This window comes from Pteropus alecto, unplaced genomic scaffold (genome assembly GCF_000325575.1).
Source record: "Pteropus alecto unplaced genomic scaffold, ASM32557v1 scaffold7, whole genome shotgun sequence".
In the NCBI taxonomy this organism is placed as follows: Eukaryota; Metazoa; Chordata; class Mammalia; order Chiroptera; family Pteropodidae; genus Pteropus; species Pteropus alecto.
Window position 1 is genome coordinate 13,646,294 of NW_006494614.1, and position 26,183 is coordinate 13,672,476.

General features: G+C 32.2%; 1 protein-coding gene across 1 annotated transcript in view; it reads left to right on the top strand.

Annotated features, from left to right (window-relative positions):
- The window catches only part of ME1 (malic enzyme 1), a 147,493-nt gene that overhangs the window by 40,935 nt on the left and 80,375 nt on the right, over positions 1 to 26,183 (top strand). The window contains exons 4-5 of the mRNA XM_006926350.3: positions 17,667 to 17,742; positions 22,627 to 22,788. Coding sequence (XP_006926412.1) covers positions 17,667 to 17,742; positions 22,627 to 22,788 — 238 coding nt within the window. The remainder of the gene's footprint in view (positions 1 to 17,666; positions 17,743 to 22,626; positions 22,789 to 26,183) is intronic.

Here is a 26,183-nt window from a genome sequence, read left to right on the forward strand (position 1 = left end):
CAGATATAGGTTCAAACTGAAAAATATGAAATTACTGGAGGGAGGGAGAGAGAGTGAGAAAGAGAGAGATCATATTCACTTAATTTATTATAATACATTGTTAGAATTCTTCTATTTCATTATTAGTTATTGTTAATCTGTTACTGTGCATAATTTATAATGTTGGCTCCCTTTCCATTAATACTAATAAATTTCAGAGGTTTTGATCCTCTTAGGATCTAGAGCAAGGAAATCAAGCAAGGCTATAAGCTAATACAGTCACCAGTAGCAGTAACCAATTTACATGAGAATTATTCCACAGTCTCTTAGTTCTGCAGTGATATCTGTCAGTTGGTGAGGTGACGTGAATAGAAACACCTAGTATATTTACACTGATCCTGAAAACACCAGCTGCCTAAGAATTTCTCAAGCTTGCAGACTTAATACAGTTCATGTATAACTCAGGTCAATACTCTTATGATCTTTTCTTTTGTCCACTGCACAAATCCATCCTGGACCAACCTTTTCTTCCTCCTCAAGGAAGAGCCAGCTAAACCATATTTTACTCTGCCACCAACGCATCTCTGTGCACGTATTTTTTAAATTAAAATATTAATGTGGGGTTGGAGTTCTATAACTGTCCAAACAGTTTAGTCCCAGCTGGGCCTTCTACTTCCTCAGAGATTAACTTCAGCTGTGTTCTTGGCTCATCTCATTCTTGTGGTTGCAAGTATGTAAACACTTCCGCAGCCTTGTCCCCTATATTTCATATATTCCTCTTCATGTCTCCTGTGAATTCATTGGCTTTACATTTTATTTCTATGAACTAAACCTACTACATTTCCCCTCTTCAACATATTTTCTTCTTAATTCGTATAACTAAATGCAGAGATTCACTCCACCCACTAAAATGTCAGTGCTCTCTAATGTTGTTTTCTTCTGAGTCCTATTTTCTTTTTATTTTGTTACTCCCCAGCCTAACATTCCAGTCCCCCAGTTTTCTTAACTTCGTAAGGTGCAACTCAGTCTACTCTGAGTCATCCAAACGAGACATCTTGGAGATATTCAGGATTTTTCTCTCTTCCTTTCCTTTTATGAGACTTGTCAGATTTTACCTTTTATTTATCTACTGAATCTCTCTCATTCATCTAATATCTATGTCACTCTTAGATTAGGCTGTTTTCATTTCAAAAGAGAGTGGATTTTCAAAAAGTGATGTGTAATTATGTCACTTTCCTGACTAAAGTCATTGAATGCCTCCCCATTTCCCCATCATAAAATCCAAACTCCTTAGCATGACATTCAAGGATTTTTGTAAGCTGTCCCCTTTCCCTGCTTCTGCTTTCATTGTTACCCCTTTCTTATACTTAACACTTGGCACTCCATCCCAAGGTGAATGTCTTCCAAACCCATAGGTGTTTTCAGTCTATGTCACATTGACTTAGAGTAACTGACTTTCTTTTCTGTCTCTTTTTTTGAGGGTAGCACCTTTGTATCCTTCAACTCCACTCCAAAATATAGAACTACCAGACTTTGTTGAGTGGATAAATAGGCAGTAGAGCATGACAAAGTATGTATTTTGGACCTGAAGAGGCTTGATTTTAATCTCTTCATTGCTTCTTATTAACTATGTGATGTTGGATTGATAACATAAATTTCCTGATCTTTAGTTTCCTCATCTATAAAATGAATATTGTATTATATTTAAATAAGATTATCTTTCTTAAACCTGTATCTTTTGACAGGCGGTATATAGCAGAAATTAAAAACTGATTTATCTGAAGTTCAGATGTACTTATAGTTCTCATATATCAAGTTCTTAACTTATAAAGCTGAAATTTATTATCCTAAGTACTGAAACTTAGTTTAACGCTATAATTACAGTAGTTACAATTAGAAGGTAGTTAGTTATAATATTATAAAATGTACTTAGTAAAATATAAGAATAGAATAGGATAGGTATCATATGACTCATGAACTCATATTTTTTAGGATTATAAGATTTCAAAAAAACTATACAAATAAAAATTATATATTTCAAATATTAACGATCTTAGATGTTAGCAAATCAAGACTCATGTAAGAATTACTGAAAACATGTTTTTATAATTATTCATAGAACAAAAAGGAAATTTATATGTTATTCTGCCTCACGACCAGTATTTTATATTTGGTACCTCCAAAGGAATACAAGTATTTCTGAAGACAGATGGAAAGTGTTAACTTTAAGCAATAATTTAAACTATATAAAGTTTCTCCAAGAAACCCTCACCCAGAAAAAAATCTATTTAATATTGGAGAGTTCTCTTTTTTCACATAAGATGAGCTCACTAATTTTTCCAGTAAGATAAATGAGATACTGATGCTGCATACTTCTTTTTGCAAAGATTATTTCTGTATCAAATTCAGCTTCTAATTTATTATCTTGCAGTTAACAGACATTCCTAATACCAAGTCTTGGACATGGCAACATGGTTTTTTTTTCCCTTTGTTATTCGTCATTGTTTCTCATGTAACAAAATAGAGGACACAGTTCAATAAATGTGAAGTTGTACCAATGAAATGCGTTTTGTTGGTGACATAAATAAGGAAGTAATTTGAACACTGTATATGTAACTCAATAACATGAGCAACACTAAAGAGTGTATGTGCATACATACATATATATAAAAACAGCTTCTTTTATTTGGAATGAGATACATGCTCAAAAATAAATAAATAAAAACCCAAAACAATCCCAGAAGACAATCTTCTTCACTCATTTCCCAGAGAAAACCACCAGTGACTATGATGGGAAGAATTCCTCGTGGTTGGAGAACGGATGAATAAGTTGCTGGGAGTCTTAATTTATGTATTAGGCTAGTTGAGTCATTTTAAGAAACTTTTATATGAAGGATTTCTGTTGTTCGAGTATCTGCTAAATGCCACATTGAATTTATATAAAACTTGCCCTCATAGCCCCTCCCAATCAGTGGACAAATATTAATATCTGAGTAGAGAATACACTTCCCAGTTTGATACTTTAGCAGTACAGCAAACTATACTTAGTGAATTTTATTTTTGATTTATTCACCCTGATTTAAAGGCATTTGTAACTTTTTATATTCTGTGTTTATCAAGGTTCATATGAGAAAGAAATGTCTGATAGAGAAGGTTCTTCTGTATCTTTTATTAAAACTTATATTGAAACAATGTTTAATATATCAGTCAATGTCTTTTATATAGATATATTTGATAAATTTGTCTCAGAATTGAAGAAATGCTATGCCTTTTCTTTTTCTTTATTAGATGCAGTGGTATACTTCCTTTATAAGAATTGAGAACTAACTCTATTTTCATTCTTGGGCTTTGTCTATATTTTGTGCTCAATTGCAGTTTTCTTTAGACCACTTCTTTGCTGTCCTCACCCCCTGTTGTATTAATTCTGTTTAAATGAGTCTTGCAAGCCCAAGTTTTACACAGTCATCAGGCCAAGTGGAAAGCCCATATTCTCTAAGAAAAATATCATCTTACTTCTCCAGAATGGGGTGGCCTCCTACAGCCCAGAGAAAAGAGTAAAGCTTGCTTTCTGAATCTCTGTGCTTGTTATTTTTCTATGATTTGAATGCTTACATGTTTTTTCTGAATCTATAATGTATCAGTTATTGCCTCAAACCTTTATTTAGTGAAAACATTTATTAATTTATTTGGTTTTATTTTAGTTTAAAAGAAAAAAATAAGAACAGAAACTTAAAAACATTATTTCAGATTTTTTTTTAAATCCTTTCTAAGCACCAATTCCTTTGTTTTCCCAGACATAAACATGTGACATAGTTAATTAGCAAGATCTTGAGGGAGAGAGATGGCCAAGATCCCAAAGGCTTTAAATATTTTTCTTCAAATAATTCTTCACCAACCTATTGCCTCTCCCTGTTAAACTAATTTGTTAGTTATGTATTTTGGAGCTTAAAAGATTTAAATTCTTTGGATTGCTAATAGACTGACAAATATTAGGATAAATTTAAATATTTCCAACAACTATATTTTTGTCTTCGGTTGCATGCTTACGTGTAATTGTAGTAATTTCATCAATGCCAAATCATTTTCTTTTCCCATTCTGAAGAGACATTCTTGATAGGAACCTAATTTTTTTTCCATTACTTCATGTCATATTACAAATGGGCCAATGTATAACCACACCATTGGGGGTATTTTGTAGCTATTCACAATGTATGGGAATCAAATTCTTAATAAGAACAAATTCTTAATAAGAACAGTTTAGAAATAGTAAAAAATAATTTTCAAAATTCATGTTTCATCTTAAATATAGTAGAAACTATTTTTCAGATTCTAAAATCATTGCTAATCTTTTATTGAAATACAGGTATTTTTGGTATGCCACTCAACTAGTTTAAGGATTTTGCTCAGTTTTATGGGCAGTCACATTTAGGAACAACTGTTATTTAACATTGAACTTTTGCATCATATAGTGAACTAAGATGGCACATCTGTCAACATCCAGGAAAACTCATGTGCATGTTTATTACTGTAGATCAGTGATCATCATATTACTATGCTTGCAAACCCCTTAAGAAAATTTTGAAAAACTGCACATGCTTTGCCTTTATTAACTTGACATCTAACAACTTTATCATACATTTGAATGGCTGCAAGGAATGTGGTTTCCAGCATATTTAAAATATAGACATATCAAAATATCTTTCACTTAAATGTATTCCAAGGAATATAATCTTATATATTCTATTATCCATTTAAAATATACAAAAACAAATACTTCTCTAACAGAAATATTGTAATGTTCCTTTATCTCTTTGAATTTTTATTTTAATTTCACTCCTGTTTATGATTTTTTTGCTAATGTAATACATTTTAATGGTTGAAACTCTTATTGATTAAACATTATACTACTATGCAGCAAAGCTCTGTATATAAAGTGACATTAATGTTTTTATTTTGTAATTAAGGTTTCAACTGTTAAAAATTTATATTATTGGGATTATTACTAGTATACAATTGATCTAACAACATATATGTGTGTTTAATTTTTATTAATCATTTAACATAAAAACAATTCTATTAGAAATGGATCATTTAATGAAGGGGAAATTTTTTCCCTCCCAATTCATGTATATCTAGACCTATATGTTACTTATGGGTAGAAGAGAATGTTTGGCATCAGTTTTATTCATGTTTTCTGCATATGTGAATGTGCTGTAAAACCTTATTTATGCAAATAAATATATGGAACTGGAAAGAATTTTGTTACAGCAGTATCACTTAATTCTTTGAACTCTTTCCAAATTATGTGCCACAAGTCACATAGAGCTATATCATGGAAATTTATTTTCAGTGATCAGTCAAATGACAACTCAATTACATACTTTTTCAAAAACGTGGAGGACAAAGAATTAGAAACCACCTGAATTGCAACACATTTTGTTACCCAGTTATAAGGGTCATAACTTTTTCTGAGAAGTATCCTGAAAAATCTTTACCAAGTTTTTCCAAATGGCCACTAATATCTGTTAGTCTTTCACTTATAGGAATTTTGTTTAACCTGATATTCTCAGAAGGGGTTGGGAAAGTTGAAACTTAACTGAAAATTAATTTCAATACATCTTTAACAGTACAGATTTTTCCATTTAAATGTGTATATCTTACAATTTATCACAATCTGGAAGTTGTAGATTTAGCTCATTCACTTAATGGAAAATGCTTACCATATACCCTAATTGACCTAAACAGTTCTTTTATCACCTATTTCAGTCAAAAGACTTTCTGCTAGTTCAAGTAAATGCATTAATATATATTTTTAATAGTATAAACATTGCAGAGAAATAATTTATAGAAAACATATGGTTGATTAATAAGTCAGAATGTCAAGATTAAAATAATGCAAATTAACTAAATTGATTTATCCATTTAAGAAGTAAATTATAAAGTAAGATAATTGTATCTTGTTTACTGATTATAAAGCAATACAATAGGTAGCTGATATTTTGAGTTTTATGAAGTAGGGAGTATGAAACAAGGTATGATATTACTTTGATAAAAATGTATGTATGCATATATTAAGTTCCGGTGTTGGGCTTTTGGAAACAGATAAGAAATATCTCTATAATAAAAAATAAATTCATTAGTTTTGTTAGACATGATCAAAATTTCTGCATAGTTAATGAAAGATAAAAATACATGTTGCTTAAAACGAATTGATTTGGTGTATAATATTACCTTTTAGACAAAGACATAGAAAATGTGAAACATTTCACAAAATAAAATAAGAGGATTAACTGTAATAGGAATAAATGTTTCATAAATTTGATAAAATTATGTAATATCTAATTAAATGATACACCTTTTATTTGAATGAAATCTATTATATTTTTATTTGTGGATTTTATCCAGTATATTTAGAAATATATAATAGTTTTAGAAAATACTCAATTATATTTAAAACAATCAATGTCATTAACCATTTACTGCTTTCTGCTGTTTGAAGATTTCATTTCCAGTAAACATATTCCAAACTATTGAGAATAGATGAAAATGTATACTTTTCCTTAACTATATGATGAGGGGAAAAAAGCCGTTTTCAATGTGTAGTTCTTTTACTTTACTTTTATGGGTGTCTTCTTCAAGACTGAAGGTACTTCCCACTGATCCACTGTATATTGTATCTGGAATCAGAGTCAAGATACCCTTGTTCTAGTGCCACAGGTCACTGGTAACAGGAATATGTGAAAGATGGGGCTAGGCAAGCCTCACCTAATTCAATGAAATCCCAAAGGTTTTGTTTAGTAAAATTCGGGATAGATATTTTGATGTCTTTCCTTTGTAAAATAGAAGGTCTAGTATGTAAGGAGATAAGGAATGGAGAATCTGCATGAATGGATTCGTCTTTGGAGAACCACACCAGGTCTTAGATCAATTTTAGGAAAGAGCTATGGAAGATAAATATCTTGAAATTGATTCCCTTAAAACTCTTCTGGCATTTGTACCACTCGGAAAGTCTTCTCAACCATACACACCAGTCTTCAGGTTCTAAGAGCAAGTGTTCTAAGAGACAGGAAGTGGAACTGCTAGTTTCTCAAGAATTGTTTGGAAATTAGCACAATGTTACTTCTGCCATATTCTATTGGTCAAAGCAGTTACAGAGGCCATCCAGAATCAAGAAACAAACATAGACGCCCACTTTCTATAGGAGGAGTATCAAAGAATTTGTGGCCATCTTTAATCTGCCTCAGCTACTAAGTGTCAAGTATTGTGTTAGGTCATTGTAGTAAAATAATGAACAAAGCAAATATAACATTTTGCCTCATGAGGCATATGTTCTAATGGAGGAGACCAACAATAAATAAGCAATTATAATACTGTGTGATAAATATTATACTAGCAGAGAATGAGGTGCTATGGAATGATGGGGCGGTGGGGGGCGGCGGGGGGGCTCTAACCCAGACAGAACTGGAAGTCAGGCATAACTTTCCAAAGGAAATAGCATGAGAACTCTATTATGAATCAAGTTAATGCTATTTAGCTTCATCTTTTTAATTTCTCCAAAGTCTTACTGATATGATAAAACATAGTTTATACATTTTGAAAACATATTTCTCAGTTATACTAGACTTGAAGGAAACTAGTGACAGATTTCCAGTGATAGCATAAATTCGAATTTGTGTAGGGATGGTCTAAATCTGAGGGAAATGAGCATTATTTGGCTTATGGAGCAGTATTGCGGGGGATTTCATTCTTAGGAAAAGTAGCCTCACAAAGGAATTTGCTTGAACCGTATTTGGCAGTATATCAAGTCTGCTCATGTGGCTTATATTTTTCTTTTGATGATTTTTTTTTCTCTGAAAAGAAAAAAATAACTATGTAGAGGCAATGGCTGTAAACAGCAGGGGTTTTTTTTAGATTAATAAAGACCTATTTCTATAATTACGAATTTCTGTCCTTTTTTTTTTTTTTCATTATTAGAGAAGGACATGGGACTAATTGGTTGGTGGTTCGAGCACTAGTTTTGGGTTTAGAGAAACTAGTCTGTAAGAACACAGACTTCAAAAGTAAGGATCAGCAAAAGGAAAGACTTCTGGATAAGGCCCAGAGGTGTGGGATTTACTTTATTAGCAATTTGAAAGGAATCTGTAAACAAAGCTTCAACTAAGAATCTCTTGCTATCCAAGAATGTTGTTTATGAGAGAAATAAAAATGAAAATATTAGAATAAACTTTAATCAGTTTATAGCAACAACAACATGATTAATGAGAGTTATGAACATTAATGTAGAGATTCTCTGCAGATTTCGGACATGGGCTCATGAGCCTGAGTGGGTAAATTTTATTTAAACATCTAGTTAAATGTTATATGTATAGAAGTAATTGATTCTTCTGTAGCCTTGTTTTCATTGCTGTTTCTTGCCCTTAGTGCCTTTGACTTCTTGAATAAAAAGTAGTGGTGTTATGTACTCTATGTACCCAATCCCTGGGCTGTGGACTGGTACTGGTCAGTGGACTGTTAGGAACCAGGCCGCCCAGCAGGAGGTGAGCAGCAAGTGAGCTAGGAAAGCTTCGTCTGCATTTGCAACTGCTCCCCAGCACTAGCATCACCACATCATCTCCACCTCAAATCATCAGGCATTAGATTCTCAAAGGAGCACCGGTCCTTGGTGCCAAAAATGTTGGGAACTGCTACCATAGTGCACTTCCATCGGGTATCTCTATTACTCTGCTCTTAGATCCCATTGCATAGTGGACCTAGATATGACTCTCATTCCATAGACATCAAGTAACTGAAAGATTTTTCCCTGCCAATAAATGTTTGATAATATATATGCATTTTCCAATGAAAGTGAAAAAGAAAGTGCTTTTTGTTCTTTACTTCGTTGCTGTTATTTATAATTTTGAAAAGAAACCTGAGGTAACAGCCTAGATAAGATACTAGGTAATTATTCTATTCTGATAGAATTTACTAATTCAAACAGGATGAGTTAAGATGGATGCTTGACGAGTAATTGGTACTAATACAATTGTTTTACATATAGGAAACTACCATTTTATGGCCATTTATCCATGTTCCTCTATCCTCATTTTAGCTTAGGCTTCATAGCTTTGAGTATCTTTTATGTTCCTCACTATAATGTCATATTCAAAGAATTTTAGCCTGTCTCAAATATTTCTGGTGTCTGCTACTGCTCTCTTTACTGAAAGGGAGTTTAGAAGAAGCAAATATCACCTTAGGGATTGGACACAAAGGGAGTAAGGATGACTCTTTTTCCTTGCCAAGTTAAATTGTAGAATTTATTGTCTCTTTTCCTCTCACCATATAGTATATGTCTTGGAATAATATTAATATAGACTTAGAAAGACCTAGATATGTCAGTTACTTTATTTCCTTAAATCCAGTATTACAGAAAACCTTGAACACATCTTCTACAGTCTTCCTAAACATTTTAATATTTAATAACCTCTTTAAGTGCAAGCCTGAATCAGTTTTGTTTTATCTAAGTTGTTTTTCTTGACTAAGGTTTTTAAAAATAATGATCTTCTATTCTTCGTAATAATCCTATAAATATTTAAAAAATGTTATTTTTTCCTATTTATGTCTTCTATGTTGTATCCCTTAAAAGCTTTTCCTTTAAAGGTTTCCTTTTAAAACATTGTATCATCTTTCCTGTTCTTTTAAAAACCCTTTAAAAATTCTCCATAATCATTTTAAATCACTGAAAAAAAAAATCACTCTTCTCCCTTTTGCTAAAAGACAAATGTATTTACTTTTACTTTACATTTCTCTTAAAAAATATGAAATAAAATCAGTTTTTGAAAAAATCAAAATATAAAATATATACAAAGACAAATACTCATATGTACATTATTTAGAATTGGTATATGTTAACATTGCATCACATTTTTAAAAAATTAATAATAACATTGGAGTCTTTTTTGGCTTCCAGTCATATTTACCTTCACTCCCTCTTCAAGGCAATTGCTTATCCATTCCCCATTGATAGCCTGAAATAAAATATCTTATAATATAGCATTAAATTAGATGAACATTAAGTTATAATAATGTAGTTCTTATTACTAAATTACGCGGTGAAAAAGGAATTATTATTTTTTTAAATGCATGGTTCTTTCACATGTCCAAATGTTCTTGTTTTTTCACGTAGTATCTTTGGGCTATTACCACACTGTATCTGCATCCTTATAAAAGAATACCGCCTTTGAAATTCTAAAAATTGAATTGTAATAGCCAGCATATTACCACCATTTGGAAGAATATTGCCAATCTTAATATTCACTTTTGATTTCTGGAAACTAGAGCTATTTATGCTAAATAATGCTGTGCATTGGTATTTGAGTCACAAAAGTGTCAACAGAACTATTCAGCAATGAATGGGTAGTCTTGTATTTTCCCTAGTGTCTAGCGCTGTGTCATGTCTATTGTCAAATAAATATGAACACATGACAAATGATGGAATGAGTATCTGAATTTTACTTTTTATATACATGCTCTTTGTATTAGTTTACTATTGCTATGTAACAAATTAACACAGACGTAGCTTTTTAAGATAATATCCATTTATTAGCTAACAGGTCTGTAGGTCAAAAATCTGGCATGGTGTGGTTAGGTTCTATGTTGAGGGTGTACAAGGCTAAAAATCAAGGGGTCAGCCAGACTGAATACTTGTCTGGAGGCTTACAGAAAAATCTGCTTCCAAGGTTAGTCTTGCTGGCAGAATTCAGTTTCTTGTGATTGTAGGACTGAGGTCCCTGTTTCCTTGTTGGCTGTTAGCTGGGGACTGCTCTCAGCTGCTAAAAGTAGCTCTTATTCCTTGCCATGTGGCCCTTTCTGCCCAAGTTTATAACAGTGCTTGGAGTCCTTCTCATCTTTGAACCTCTGACTCCCTCTTCTGTGACCAGCTGGAGAAATTCTCTGCCTTTAAAGAGTACAGGCCCACTCAGGTAATCTTCCTGTCTTTAGGCCAACTGTAGTTTCTAACATAATCTAATCAGAATAAAATATATGGCATGCAGTCCTAGGGGTTATTCAGGATGTGAACACCAGGGAACTTGGTCTTGGAAACCATTTTAGAAATTTGCCCATTGTACTAATTTTCATTATTCAGGAGGATTAAGACTAGGAATAGAGCTTTAAATGTTATGTGCCAATAATCAAAACAAATTCACAAAATTATCATTACAGAGCAAAATCAAAAAATTACACAAAGAAAAATATCACTCAATTTAGTAAAATTGTCATTATGTGGTAATAAATAAAAACTTTACATTCGAAAGTTTATGACCAGAGGAAATAAAAAATCTGCCTTTTTCTTCTCGCCCCAATAAAAATAAAGTAAATTAAAAAAAAAAAAAAGGTTTTTTACTTCTATAATAGTATTGGTATTCAGTCACAGAGATGTTTCCTACCATTGGCCCCTGCACCTTCCACTGGGTCCCTCCCCCACCGACAGATTATGTGTCATCCTAGTTTTATTTCTAAACTAAGCCAAACTGAAGCCTGAAGCACTTAAACCACCTTATGCACCTTTCTTCCAAAACTTGTGTGATTTTATAATTTGTGATTCTTTCTCAGACCTAATAGCTCTGGAACTATCAGTTGTCCCCGTGTTAACAGTAAGATCTCAAATTGCTGATCTCTTAGCCCCCAGGTCCTCCAAGTCCTAGAACTGGGCATTTGCTCTGATTCTTGCTATACTTTCCCAGAGGCTTCCTCCCTAAATTTTTATTTATTCTGTTTATATATTTGCCTTATCATTTTCAGAAGACCCCCAAATTACATACAGTGTCCACATAGCTCCTGAGTGTTCTCTATCTCAGACATTTTGCTGTAGTGTTTTACCCACCATAGGATCAGCCAGTGCCATATATACATTTGAACCACCTTCCTTTCTCCTTACCTATATTCTTTCCATTATTCGTGGTTTCCTTCTTCCTTTATGAAAGAAATGCAGAATTCCTGACTTTAAGAGTTCATAATCAAGTAGGACACACATATAAGAAAATGAAAAATTATATGACAATATGACAAATGTTATATTAGAGAAAACAGCTAGATTCTATGGGATTATAGAGAGATTACAACTCATTTTTAATGTGGGTCAGAAAATATTTCCAAGAGGAGATAACACTTGTACTGCCTCTGATAAGAAATTAGGAGCTAGCCTATCAGTGCTGGAAGAATTGGTGGGATGCCTAAGTGAAGCCTTTAAAGATCATCCAGAGCCAGAAGCTAGATTGTTCTCAGGCTGAATTAGTTGTTCAAATGCCAAGAGCAAGGATGGAACCAAAAATAGGAGCTAAAGCTAAAAGATCAGACATTCAGCAGAAGCTGAGGCAAAGTGGGAATTAAAATGTTTTAATTCCAACTCTGTATCATTAAGTATGAGTCATTTCTGTGCTGAAGCATTTTTGTGTATCTCAAAGAGTTTATGATCAAGGAGGTATTCCAGGAAATTTTGCAAATTAGCCTCTCAAAATACTTGAGTGTGGTGGGACATTATAGATCATTAATTGAGTTCTCTCCAACAGTAAGCATTTTTGGCACAAATGAATCTCTGCTTAGAGCAAGAGATTATAGGTGGCCAAATGGCTCTCTCATTAAAGTTGTACTCATATCTTTGTAAAATAAACCTTGACATTTAATTGATATATATTTTAGTATCATTCATTGTCTAGTTAAAAAATGATAGTTTTCTGAGACCAGTGGTGGCTTAGAAAACCTTGGCTAACTCACAAGTTCCCAAGAAATATTATTTAATGTATATTGCCAAGAACATCTTAGATAATTCAACAAAAATGCCTTATTTATAAAGTCCAAATATATTTCATTCTAATTTTACAATCACTTATTGAGATCTTGTTGACCGCATACTTGAGTATGACAGGGATCCAAAAAAAATATATAGCATTAAGAGCTTATAATCACTTTGGAAGAACAAAATAAATTCATATGAAATAGCAAAAAAGAAAAAAGAAAAGAAAAAGAAAACAAGAAAGGATATAATTTGGTGCCAACTTTGTAAATTAATATTTTTGTTGAGTCAAACAGTAATCAGTAATCTGCCTGTAGCACTTACTAACATAATTTAATTTTTGTTTATTTAATAAGTCACTGGGCTTATTTCATGTTTTCTGTACTTAAAAAAAGTCTTATTTTTTCAGCAATGACGTCAGAACATACTATCCGACACATATTATGTGCCAGCACACTTGTAAGCATTGGGGTTACAAATGTGAGCAAAAAAGAGACTCTCTGTACTTAAGGAGCTTGCTTCTTTGTGTGTATTTGTGTACTGGGGGTGGTGGCAGGGAGGAGATAGGTAATAAACATAGAAACAATAAGGTAATTTCAGATACTTATAAGTATTATGAAGATGATAAAAATTTTAAGGTAGAGGTGCTTTGACTGCTGTTATCAAAGAAGACCTGTCTGAGTAACTAGATGAATTTTAGCCTGAATGATTAGAGGAATTAAGTAGGTAGTTAGATTTATAGTTGGAGCTCAAGGGAGTGATCTGGATTGAAGATAGACATTTGAGAGTCATCAGTATGAACAGATATTTGAAGCCATGTCAAACAGTTGAGAAGTCAGGTAAGACGAGAGTCGAGCGTTGACCTTTGCCTTTAGCAGATGCGAGTCATCAGTGACTTCGTTAAGAGTTGTTTCTGTGTAAAAGTGAGGGAGAAAAGCCTTATTAATAAATTAAAGAGAGAATGAGAGATAAGGAAATAGAGACAATAAGAATATACAAATCTTTGAAGGGTTTTTCTATGAAGGAGAGAAGAGTAGGAGACAAAATTCAGTCTTTTCAAAAGATAGATAATATTAGCGCAGGTTGTAATGCTAATAAGAATGATCCAATAGAGAAGATGACGGTGTAGCATGGAGATGGGATAATTTTAGGAGTGGATCACAAACCTAAATGTAAAACACAAAACTATGAAACTCCTAGAAGATAACATAGGAGAAAATCTAGATGACCTTGGTTATGGCAGTGACTTTTTAGATACAACACCAATGGCACAATCAATGAAAGAAATAATGAATAAGCTGGACTTCATTAAAATTAAAAATTCTTCTCTACAAAAGACACTGTCAAGAGAATGGAAAGACAAGCCATATACTGGGAGAAAACATTTGCAAAATACGTATACAATAAGAGATTATTATTCAAAACATACAAATAACTCTTAAAACTCAACAATAAGAAAAATAACAATTAAAAAATGGGCCAAGGTATGTAAGGGTAAAGGGGGTAAAATATATGGTGATGGAAGGAAATTTAACTTTGGGCAGTGAACACACAATGCAATATATGTATGACATATTATTGAACCATGTCCTTGAAGCTAATATAATTTTATTAACTGGTCACCCCAATAAATTTAATAATAAAAAATTTATTTTTTAAGAAAAAAAGTGCCAAGGACCTTAACAGTGGACATCTCACTGAAGGAGATACATATATAGATGGCAAATAAGCATATGAAAAGATGCTCCACATTGTCTGTCATCAGGAAAATGCTAACTAAAACAACAATGAGATACCACTACACATTTATTAGAATAACCGAAATCTAGAACACTGACACCACCAAATGATGGCAAGAATGTCAAGCAACAGGAACACTCATTCATTGTTTGTGGTAATGGAAAATGGTGCAATCACTTTGGAAGACAGTTTGCGGGTTCTTACAAAACTAAACATACTCTTACTATGTAATCTAGTAATCTCACTCCTGGGACAGTGAATCCTCACCGAACATCGTGAATAGTTCTTGAAATTGCAACTTTAAGTAAAATGGTATATAATGAAACCAGTTTTACCATAAGCTAATTGATAGAAACAAGAGTTAAATTCCTATGGCATATTTCAGATCCCAAAAATTTCACCAAACTTCTAAAGACTAAAAACGTTTCTGATGTTAAACCTTGAAATAAATGTGAGCTATACCTACATTTAGGAAAGATTTAAAAAAAACAAGTAGGATAATTAATTTCTGTCCCGCTTATTGCAATTCAGGGTCATGGGGTTCTGGAGGCTGTCCCAGCAGCCCAGGGTGCAAAGGCAGGAACCAGCCCTAGCCAGGAAGCCTTTCCATCTCAGGCACACTTACACCTACACTCACTCAGACGGGGACAATTTGAACACACCATTTTCACTTTATGTGCACATATTTGGGATGTAGGAGAAAACCTTAGTACCTGGAGAAAATACATATAGATGTGGGAAGAACATGCAAACTCCCCTAGCTGGGAATTGATTTTTTTTTTTTTTCTCATCAATGTTAGAACAAAATAACGCTGAACTAAATGGCATTATTCAAGAACCTGTTGTATTTACCCAAATGAGTTGAAAACATGTCCACACAAAAACCTGCACACAAATGTTTATAGTGGTATGTCATTATGAATTTGTCCAAACCCATAGAATGTACAATTCCAAGAGTGAATTGTACATAATGTAAACTATGTACTCTGGGTGATAATGATGTGTTAGTGTAGATTCATCAGTTGTAACAAATATACCATTCTGGCGGGGATATTGATAGTGGAGGAGGCTATACATGTGGGGGCAGGGAGTATCTGGGAAATCTCTGTACCTTTTGCTCAGTTTTGTTGTGAACCTAAAACTGCTCTAAAACATAAAGTCTACTTTTTAAAAAGATGCAGATGAATTAGTGGTGTTTATATTAAAAACAGGTAGTTTTCATACTATTGTATCTATTTTTGTTTGAAATTTAAGATTTGGCTATCAACTGAGGGTGAGAGGGAGATGGGTGTTGGAGAGATAAAAAGAAAAGAGAAGATGTGAAATGGTCCCCTCAGGGAATGATAGGTTGAATTTGCTAGAATATCCTAGTGGTAAACTTAGCAAGAGAATAGTGCAATTCGAAATTTCTGGTCATAAATAGGAAATGAATATTAACATTTTGTAATTTTTTATAATGAGTCTTTGATCAACTAGTAGCAGTAGGAATCCCTATTGCCTAGACTGTAGTCTTGAAATACCACCTTCTTCTAAAAAAAAAACAAAAGACAGAATTTCTTAGAGAAGTGGCTCATTTCAGGCCTGGAGCAGACATTTTCAAGACAAAATAGAACATCTTGTCATAACAGAGAACAAGGAAGCTATCAAAAACTACTATAGTCATGTTAAAAGAGCTCAGGGGCCAAAGTGAAGAGCCTTCCACTGACTAAATAAAAATGGAGTAATTTGAGTTTCAATAAAGAAAGTAACTGTGATGGATTAAGACACAAAATATGTTTAAATCATGAGTTCATACTGATTCAAAACACACACACACACACACAACTTAGTGGCAACTCTTGAAGGATCTAGCAAATGAACTCTTTATTTTAAAAACCAATAAGTAAAGAGAAAGAATCAGCATTGATCCTTTTCTTATATCAACTTTACCATTGGGTAGCCAAACAATAGGTGTGGTGAAATATCTCTTTAAAGAAGTGTTCCAGCTAATAAATAATGATTGCTAGAATTGGAATATCACCATTTTGAACCCCCAATGACTTAATAAATTTAGATATTAAGCATCAAGCAGCTGCTAAAATCACAAAAAGGACTACAAAGATGTTATGCATCTTCTGATAGCACCAAACCATGAAGTGTTTTGTAAAAAAGTTGAAAGTCCAATTAAGCCTTTAGATTCAATTACCAATTTCCCGAGAAATACAGAGTAAAGATTAATATGTTAATCTGTACTATAGAGATGCAATCAGCAAAATCCAGATTTTGGGAAACTTTACCAGACAATTTAAACAATATTGCCTAGGAATGGTTTGTTATTCAGAAGATAAAACTATAAATTAAGGACATGATAGATACCATGAAAGTCAAGAGAGTGACTCTTAGGGCAGGGTTTTGATTGGGAGAAAATGTGTGGAAGGATATTATATAGATATTATAACAGTTCATTAAACTGTACATTTGTCATATGCGGTTGTCTATATTTGAGTTATATTTAACAATACTAAAATGAAACTTTTAAGTGAGGTTAAGGAATTCAGAAATTTTTATTTTAGTTTTTAAAGTTAATTCTTAGGCTTTCATAAGAAATGAGGGAAAGGGACAAGCACCGTTAAAGAGTTCAGTTGACAGTCTAAATAAGAGTTGCAAATAGCAACTAAGACCACAAATCAAAGAATCAAGTAAGTTCCACATGAAAGGACTGCCCAGCATTATCAGTCACTTCAGCTAATTCCAATACATGTTATCCACACTGTTAATATTCAATAAATGTAATATACACTGAAAATTCCTGTTTATATTTGCTTCATACTGTTTTTCAAAGATCTTTTACAACTATTATTTAATAAAGACCAAATGAATCTGTGAATGGAATTGATAATGCTATTTAAATTCTCTATAAAAATAATGAATTAATTCTTTAATTATTATTAATAATTACTTAATTAAAATATTTAAGAGTATGTAATATAAGAATGAATATACCTTTATTGTAGATATCAATATATTGTTTAAATTAATTTCCCCTTTACTTACAAGATTCCTATCTCTTATTTAAGAAAATAATTTTCACTAGTTTGATAAAAAGGGATATCTCAAACTGATTTGAAAAATATTTTAAATGTTTATGATAGTTTGATAAATGTGATGTAAATTAAAACTACTCCTTTTTTTCTCTCAGAGGCCTCTTTATTAGTATCCATGATCGAGGGCATATTGCTTCAATTCTTGATGCGTGGCCAGAAGACGTTATCAAGGTAAGTTATCAAATTTTCTCATTATGACAGATTTGTTCTTTTCTCTGTCCTATAACATATTGGTAATATTCATGACATTAGGTAGCATTCATTAGCTTTTCTAGTGAATGTCACCTAATTTATATCCCTTTGATTTTTGCATAGTGGATTAATTTTATTCTGATACCTTTAGATACCAACTTTCCCCATTATTTTTATCTAATTTCTTTATTCATTGTAAGTGATGATAAATGTTGAATAAATATTGAAATAGTTTCTGAATTTCTTTAAGCAAACTCCATTTCCATATTTTCTGTGTTTATTCATCCACTAAGAAGAATCCAGGTAGGCAAAATAAATCTGTTAATTTTCTTCATCATTGTGACCTTAAGTAGCTCATCTGACTTCTCTCTGAGTGAACTAATGAAAGTAAAATAGCAATATTATCTGATAATTTGTTTTCATCTGAGACACTACAACTAATAACTCATAATTATCATAATAATTCAGTGAGGAAAGGAAGGCACAGGTTACACAGTGGGTTACACAGCAATGTGTGGTGGTGGTGGGAATTGAATGTAGGCCTCAGAGCCTGTGTCCTAAAACATGGTGCTGCTATACCACCTTCTTTGTCTAAGGAAAGCGAGATGTACTTGTCCCCTCCATGACTCCCGTTTTCCTTTCTGTTAGGTGCCCAGCAACTTTGTGGTGTCTTTTAAGATTAATATTGAATAAATTGATGCCCTTTAGTGGCATAAAGGTGATTCAGCTATCACTTCTGAAGTGTGATACCCTTAATGATCTTTTCTGTTTGAGCAGTTGTGGCTAGAATTGATCCACTCTGCTCTTTAAGGCCCATGTTAGGCAAACTTGTAATGCAAAATGTTTTTCACTATTTCCAGCCTTTCCAGTTTTTTCACTTTCTTCCACCTAAGTTGCTCTCTCAACTTTTCTCCCACCAGGTAGACTGCATTGTCTACAGATCCTGTCCTTAGGAACTACTGTAAAAATGTGCCAATTCTATGAAATATAAATGTCTAATCTACTAAGAAGAAGGATACTTACATTTAATCAGTACTCTAGAGAGGATTTTAAGAATGAATCAATATAGGAAATAGTTCTGAGGTAGAGAGATCTAATTAATATCCCTGTAATCATAATGGCTAAGCAAAGAGCTCTCCCTTGCTTCATGTTCCTCCCACTGGCTAACTAACTTCATTAATAGCCTATTGTTATCATTTTAATTTTTAATACTGAGTCTTTACTGATCTTCTTGACCCTGACTATACCTACTGTTATTTAAAATGCCTAGCATAGTGTCTGGCACATAGCAGGCACTTAATAAATGGCTGCTGTTTATGTAATGGAATAGTGAAAAATAAATGTAGCTAAAAGCATACACAAAACAAAGGCAGCCAGTTATTAGACATTGTATAATTAAACTGTCTGGTATAAAGTCATATTCATTCACTTAGAGATTATCATTCGGAGAAGGCTAGAACAGTTAAGAAATTTTTCTCGCCAAATTGGAACTTGAATCTAGCCTTTGATAATTAGAAAGAGAAGATACTGTCCTAAGAAGGGAACATATGAATGTAGAAAGGTATATTCTTGTGCAATAAAGAAGTCGGCTGACCCAACTAAAACTAAATATTGAAATGCAGTGTAATTAAGGCTGCTTAAGTAAAAGGTGATCAAATTATTATGAAAGATCTTGAAACTCATAGAGGGATTTATACTTGAAAAAACAGAATGTCATGATTAAACAATGAAGTACTTTATATAAGTAATATTTGAAGAAGGTTCAACAGAGAAGAAAGGAGGCAAAAATTCTGCATCTAGGTAGGCTTCGACAGAAAAGAAAAGAAGCGAAGTCAGGACATATAGTGAGTGATAGAGAAAGAGAATATATGTTCAGAACCCCTGTATAGTTTATACAGAACGTTTTTATTCAGGTAGTTTCAAGAAAATAATTGATATAGTTGGATGAAGATTTAATTTCTGAAACACAGACATCGTGTGGTTATCTTACTGAGATAATTCTACTCTTGTGAATTAATTATATAGAAAACATGACTGCTCTCTTTTCTTTTTTTACATTTTTTATTTTTCATTTACAGTTGACATACAATATTATATTAATCTCAGGTATGCAACATAGTGATTAGACTATACAACTTACAAAGTGATCACCCCGTTAAGTCTAGTACCCTCCTGACACCATTCATAGTTATTGCAATATTATTGACTATATTCCCAATGCTGAACCCTGCATCCTCATGACTATTTTTATAACTGGCAATTTGTACATTCTGATTCCCTCTCTTTTTTCATCCATCCTCCAACCTCCCTCCCATCTGGCAACCATCATAGTGTTATTTGTATCTATGAGTTTGTTCGTTTATTTTGCTTTTTAAATTCCACATCTAAAGAAATTACTGTATTTTTCTTAAGCAGGAGCTAAAGTAGTTAACAAAAGCAAGGAAATGTTAATTTAGTGATAAATTGTATATGTTACAAATTTTTATTTCAGAGGATTTCTGCACTATTAAAATCTACTCTTTACAAAATTGGTATAGAAGGAAAATACCTTGACAGACCCTTAGCCAACATTATACTTAATGATAAAATCTATTCTTTAATGTTGCATTGTTTGTGAATTGATGCTACAAGTGTACATTTGTAATAAGGCACAAATTGAGCTAAAATACCAAATGCCTCAAAACAGTTTAAAAATTACTTATACGACTGCCACATCCATGGTATATTTATATAATTAATAGCTCGGGATGAGAGAAGAGCTTAGGGAATAAAATTTATGAAGAAACCAAAAAGAATAAAATTTTTCTTTGACTTTATATTCAAGACATATATTTAGTATAACTTAGATATGCTACTAAAAATAAATAAAAATGCTGTTATTTTAAACTTCTTTTTCAAAAAAATTGAAGCTAATGAAAATTATAAATAGCAACTCTCTGGGTTTAAATATTTTTAATGAAACCCGGAAAGCATTATATAAATTATTATTCAGATCATAACTAAATTATATGACAGTGTTGCTCTCCTTATAAAATATGTTATGAAAATGTTTAAAAGTATATGCAGGCCAACTGGACTTTAAGGAACACATTCACAAAAGTATACATTATCGATGATAAATAAAAGTATCTCTGTGTCAGAACACAATAAAAAATGTCTATGAAATATGTATTTGAAATATTTGGACTTTGAAAATTGGCTGTAATTTCATTTAAAAAGCAATGTTATAGTTTTCTGTATTTCCGTGTATTTTTTTTATTATGATTTAAGATAAATGGAATCAAGTTGCCTCTTCCAAAACAGCAGAACGTATTGTCCATTTGCAATTAGACATGGAAAACTACAAATAGTTGCAGAATCTGCAAAATATGCAAAAATAATTTTCACTCACCTTTCAAATGTATTTACTTTTAAAGCAGTTTTTTCAGAGCTGCTGCATAAGAACAGGATCCAACTCTGTATAATGTAGGTGAACAGAAAATTAAATGAAAATAGCTCAAAAATAGATTTTAAAATATGTTCTGTAGTGTAACATGGTAGAAAAACACTGTACTAGGAGCTAATATACTTGGGTTCGGGTTCTTTGATATAAAGCAGGTAAATCACTTAGGCAAATTATTTCAGTTCTCTGATCTTTAGTCTCCTAATTTATAAAATAAGAGAGTTGGACTGAATGTACTCTAAATTTTCCTTTACTTCTAAAATGCTGTGACTCTCTACATTAGTCCTGATGATAATATTAATAGCTAGAATTTTTTGAAAATTTGTACCAGGTACTGTTGTAGTTCTTTGTATATCATGATCTCATTTCATTGAATTATCTGTTTATTCAATTAACTAATATTTATTGATTATTTACCATGTGCCAAATGCTATGCTAGGTGCTAGTTTACAGTAAGTAAAAACAGAGTTGGATCCTGTTCTTATGCAGCTACTCTGAAAAATACATTTATTATTCCCACTTTACAAATAAGAAACAGAAGCTGTAATTCTTCAATTTAGAGTCAAATAACTGATATTTTTCCAAGGCTGTATGGATATGACTGGTGTAGCGGTAAGTAGAAAATCTAATTCACAAGATTGGTTTTGCTTAAGTTCACATAATGGCCATGAATCACAGAGTAAAGATGTTAGATATATAATTTCAATAAAGATATTAAATTACATAGAATTAAAATCTCTACATGATTAAAATGTATGCTTCATAGATATTTAAGGTGACTAGAAATAAACTAAACAAAATTTATTAGATCTGATGAAGGCTTATCAGGTAAGAAAAGTAGCAGACTACTGGCCATATTTCAAAGGTGGTAGAACAATATCAAGTAGTTATAAGAGTTAAAGAAGATGGGTCAACATTGTGACAATAAGTTGATGGTGCCAGGATGCATAAACCAAAGATCAGAACATTTAGAGGCTACTCAGCTATTATGTATTACGTAACTATGGACACCTACAATTGTCCTCAAAGTGGATATGGCTAGTTTTAAAGCTGCTCTGTTTCAATTTAGTTCCCAATTTGAGTTCTTATTTCCCTATCCTCTTTTCACTGCTTCTCTTGACTGAAGACTGAGTTATTTGGGTTGTTTAAATCTTTATGTGCATATCCTCTCTTCTTTTTTCAACAACCAGATTAATCACATATTGTATATTTTTAACACAACATAAAATGTATATATCAAATTTATTCTCCCTGCTCTTTCACATGTATGATCACATAAAATCTTTTCCTTGTATATTCAATTTATGTTTTTTGACAGCTTAGTATTTCATTACATAATATTAACTTCAGAAATAGAGACCAGGGACTGTGCTCCAGGATTTGTGAACATCTTGAATAGATATTTTTAATTTTTCTCCTAGGCGATTGTGGTGACTGATGGAGAGCGTATTCTTGGCTTGGGAGACCTTGGCTGTAATGGCATGGGCATCCCTGTGGGTAAATTGGCTCTGTATACAGCCTGTGGAGGGGTGAATCCTCAAGAATGTCTGCCTGTCACTCTGGACGTGGGAACAGAAAATGAGGTAAACAATTTAAGTCTATAAAAAGCTATTCACCTTTAAAAAAGAGCACCGATTCTTGTGTTTGAACTTATTCCAGGAACTTTGTGAAAGTCATTTCTTTTGGTCTGTTTTTCTTTTTATTGATTTCTACTTTTACCTTCATTGAATTTCTTTTATTTTTGGCTTAATTTGCTCTTTCCTTCCTTAGCTTTTCTTTTTTAATTTTAATTTTTATTAAATTTATACATGCACATACTTTAAATCGTCCTATTCTACATGTTCTTTAAAAATTTAAATTTTAAAAAATTTTTCAATGATAGTTGACACTTAATATTATTTTATATTAGTTTCAGGTCTATAGCATAGTGATTAGTCATTTTTTTCTGGCTATTCTCCCTCTTCCCTCAAACACATCCCCCCAACTCTTATAAAAAAATTTTTCTCTTTTCATTTTCCTTTCTCTATAACATCATTAATCTTTACCAGCTTCTTTAGTGTTTCATTATCCTTCGATGAGTATTTATACCATTATTCTATAGAATATATATTTTACTTTAGGATATCTTAGTTTTTTAAGTTATTATTTCCATACTACACAGGAACTAATCTCAAAGAAGATTAAGTTTAATCAGTCTGAAATCTTCTTCTAAAAATCTGTATTGAACCTTAGGTAGATGATTTAGAGTTTAGTCTTTCTCATCCTGCAACAATATTTTACAATCTTAAAGTCATATATTTTTGCTCACCCTTTATTGCTAATATTTAGGATCACTTATGGGTGAAAAATACCTGAAGTTAAAGATAGAATTTTCTGAAATAGTGGTGAAAGATAATGATAAATTAAGGATAGAGTTTTTTAAAATTACATACAAATTTCAGACCTAGGTCCAGAATAGATTCATCATCAAATAAGACCTCATTACTTTGAATAAATACAGTTTTTATAGTTGTTTTCCTTGTTCTCTTCTAATAGTGACTTGAACAGGTTTCTTGTTCTTTAACCAACCTATACAAAGTTGCAACATTTAACTTCCTGCATACTACCTAAGTACTCATTTAACCTTTATAAAGGATACGTTTTGATAAAAAGACATTTTTATCTAGCATTTTTTTAATACTAATAGAAATAATTTAGAAATGATCAAAGCTGACTTCTTAAAACAATTATCCTAAAATTGGGCATATAGATTGAACATTGAGATTTCCTCTTTATTTTTTCATATATTTTAAAACATTCTTCTGTGATAAATTACATTGAAATCAAAGTTTAAAAATCACAAAATCTATAAAACATCTTAAAAATTCTAGATAGAGATGAAGAGGAGTGATGAAACAGGCATGCAAAAATTTAAGAATTTAGTTTTAAACTTGGGCCTTCTTTTGAGATTGTCTATGTAATGTGGACGTAAAGTTGTACATTAATGAAACTGGGACTGTTTCATTGATAGATCGTATTAGTTATATAAAATATTTGATTTTCTGAGCGTCTTAAAATTGTCAAATTCGCCAGTTGTCTTGAATTTTCTCATATCCATTTAGTATTCCTTTCCTCTTTTGATAGTCAGTGCTTTTATGTTATTCCATTTCTGTCCCTTAGCCTTCCTTAGCCTGCAAATCTCATCTCTATCATCAAATTCTTTACTTTGCCCCGCTGTTGATTTCGCTTTTTAAATTCTTTTTTCATTAAACATACCTAGTGCTTACTACCTTTCAAAGTTTTTTTAAGATGCTAAATTAGAAAACAATCTACCTAAATGAATCTGTAGCTAAAGTGCTACTAAGTGTTATTTCTAGAGATTTTTGCTTACTGCCAATGGACTTTTGGAGATATTAGGGGGAAAAATTAAGTGAGTGATAGAATTTTAACTCTTTGAAAGGTCACTGGAGAATATCTTTTTAGCCTGAGAAACATTTCTAAAACTCTTCATATTCTATTATGTAGATTTAATTGAGTTAGACAAATGTTGAGTACCTAGTATCTGTCGAGGCCTAAGTGAAGGCTAGGTAATATCAGAATAAATAACTTAAGAGCTTGCCAGCCAAATGCTCTGAATCTAGAATTGGAGATACATATGTAACTAGTTTCAACACACATTAAATGCTTTGATAGGGACATTTGACAAACCATTAAGGTCAGTTAGCAAACTATTTCTCTGCCAGTTACAATATACTCTTAGGCTCTAACTGTATAGCACTGCTATCTACTTATAACTTACTTTTTCTAAAACATATTTAAGATATATAATGGTGAACATCTATACTAAAAAATGATCAGCAAGAGTTCTTGTTCTAAAATGAGAATAAATTTTTTGTTCCTTTATCTAGTTTGGCTATACCTGAAGTTAGCCAAACTACAAAGTTTGAAGACATAGTCCCAAGACTGTTCTCACTTCTGATGCCAAATGCAAGTTTGAGAGGGTTCCTCAAAGCACTCTTAGGCTTGATAATTTGCTACAAAATTCATAGATCTCACTGAAAGCTATTTAATCACAATTATGTTGTATTACAGGAATGGGCTACTTACTGAAATCAGCCAAAAGAAGAGATACATAGGACAGTCTTGTAGAGTTCTAAATGTGATGCTTTTATTTTCCTCTGTGGAGTCAAGACACATTACCTTCTGGTATCAGTGTGTGAGATTAATATATTCCCCAATGTTCAGAGATTTTATTGAGATTTCATTACCTAGGCATGCATGGTTGATCGCATATGTGAAATCAGTCTCCAGTTTGACTGATACTACATGACCCAAGGTTCCCCACCCCAAATCACATGGTTAGTTTTCTGGCATGGCCAGCCTCTATCCTGTGACTGTTAGTTGTGGCCCCTGGCTACTAGATAAAATAGATAGGCCCTATCCAAAATAGTTGAATATGTGTGAACGATGTCACCAGAGTCCATACAAACTATAGACAAAAATATCAGAAGGAAGTGCACAAAAAGAAAACTAGGTCTAAATTTTAATGTTAAGTAGTTTAGTTTTAAACTAAGATAGGATTATGGGTTTATTTAAAGTTTTCAGGACATGTTGTTCCTCTGCTATATAGGCTGATCCAGATCATATTAAAATTGACAGCTTCACATTTCATTTTATGAAAAGAATATAACTTTGATCTCCAAACAGGTAAAAAATAGCACATAACAAGAAATTCCTAATTATTCATCTGTTTACCTATGTTCCTAGCTGTGTAATTTTGAAAAAGTTATTCAATTCTTTTGTGCTTTAGATTCTTTATGTAAAATGAGTACCTACATTATAGCATTCTCATGATTTAACATAGTGTTTAGAATTGTGAATGGCATTCTGTAGGCACTTAGTAAAGATTACATTAATATAGATGTAGAATCAAAAATCCTTCATAAAGTATTGGCAAATTGAATTTTGAAAAATATTTTTAATGTCAAAAACTATCCGA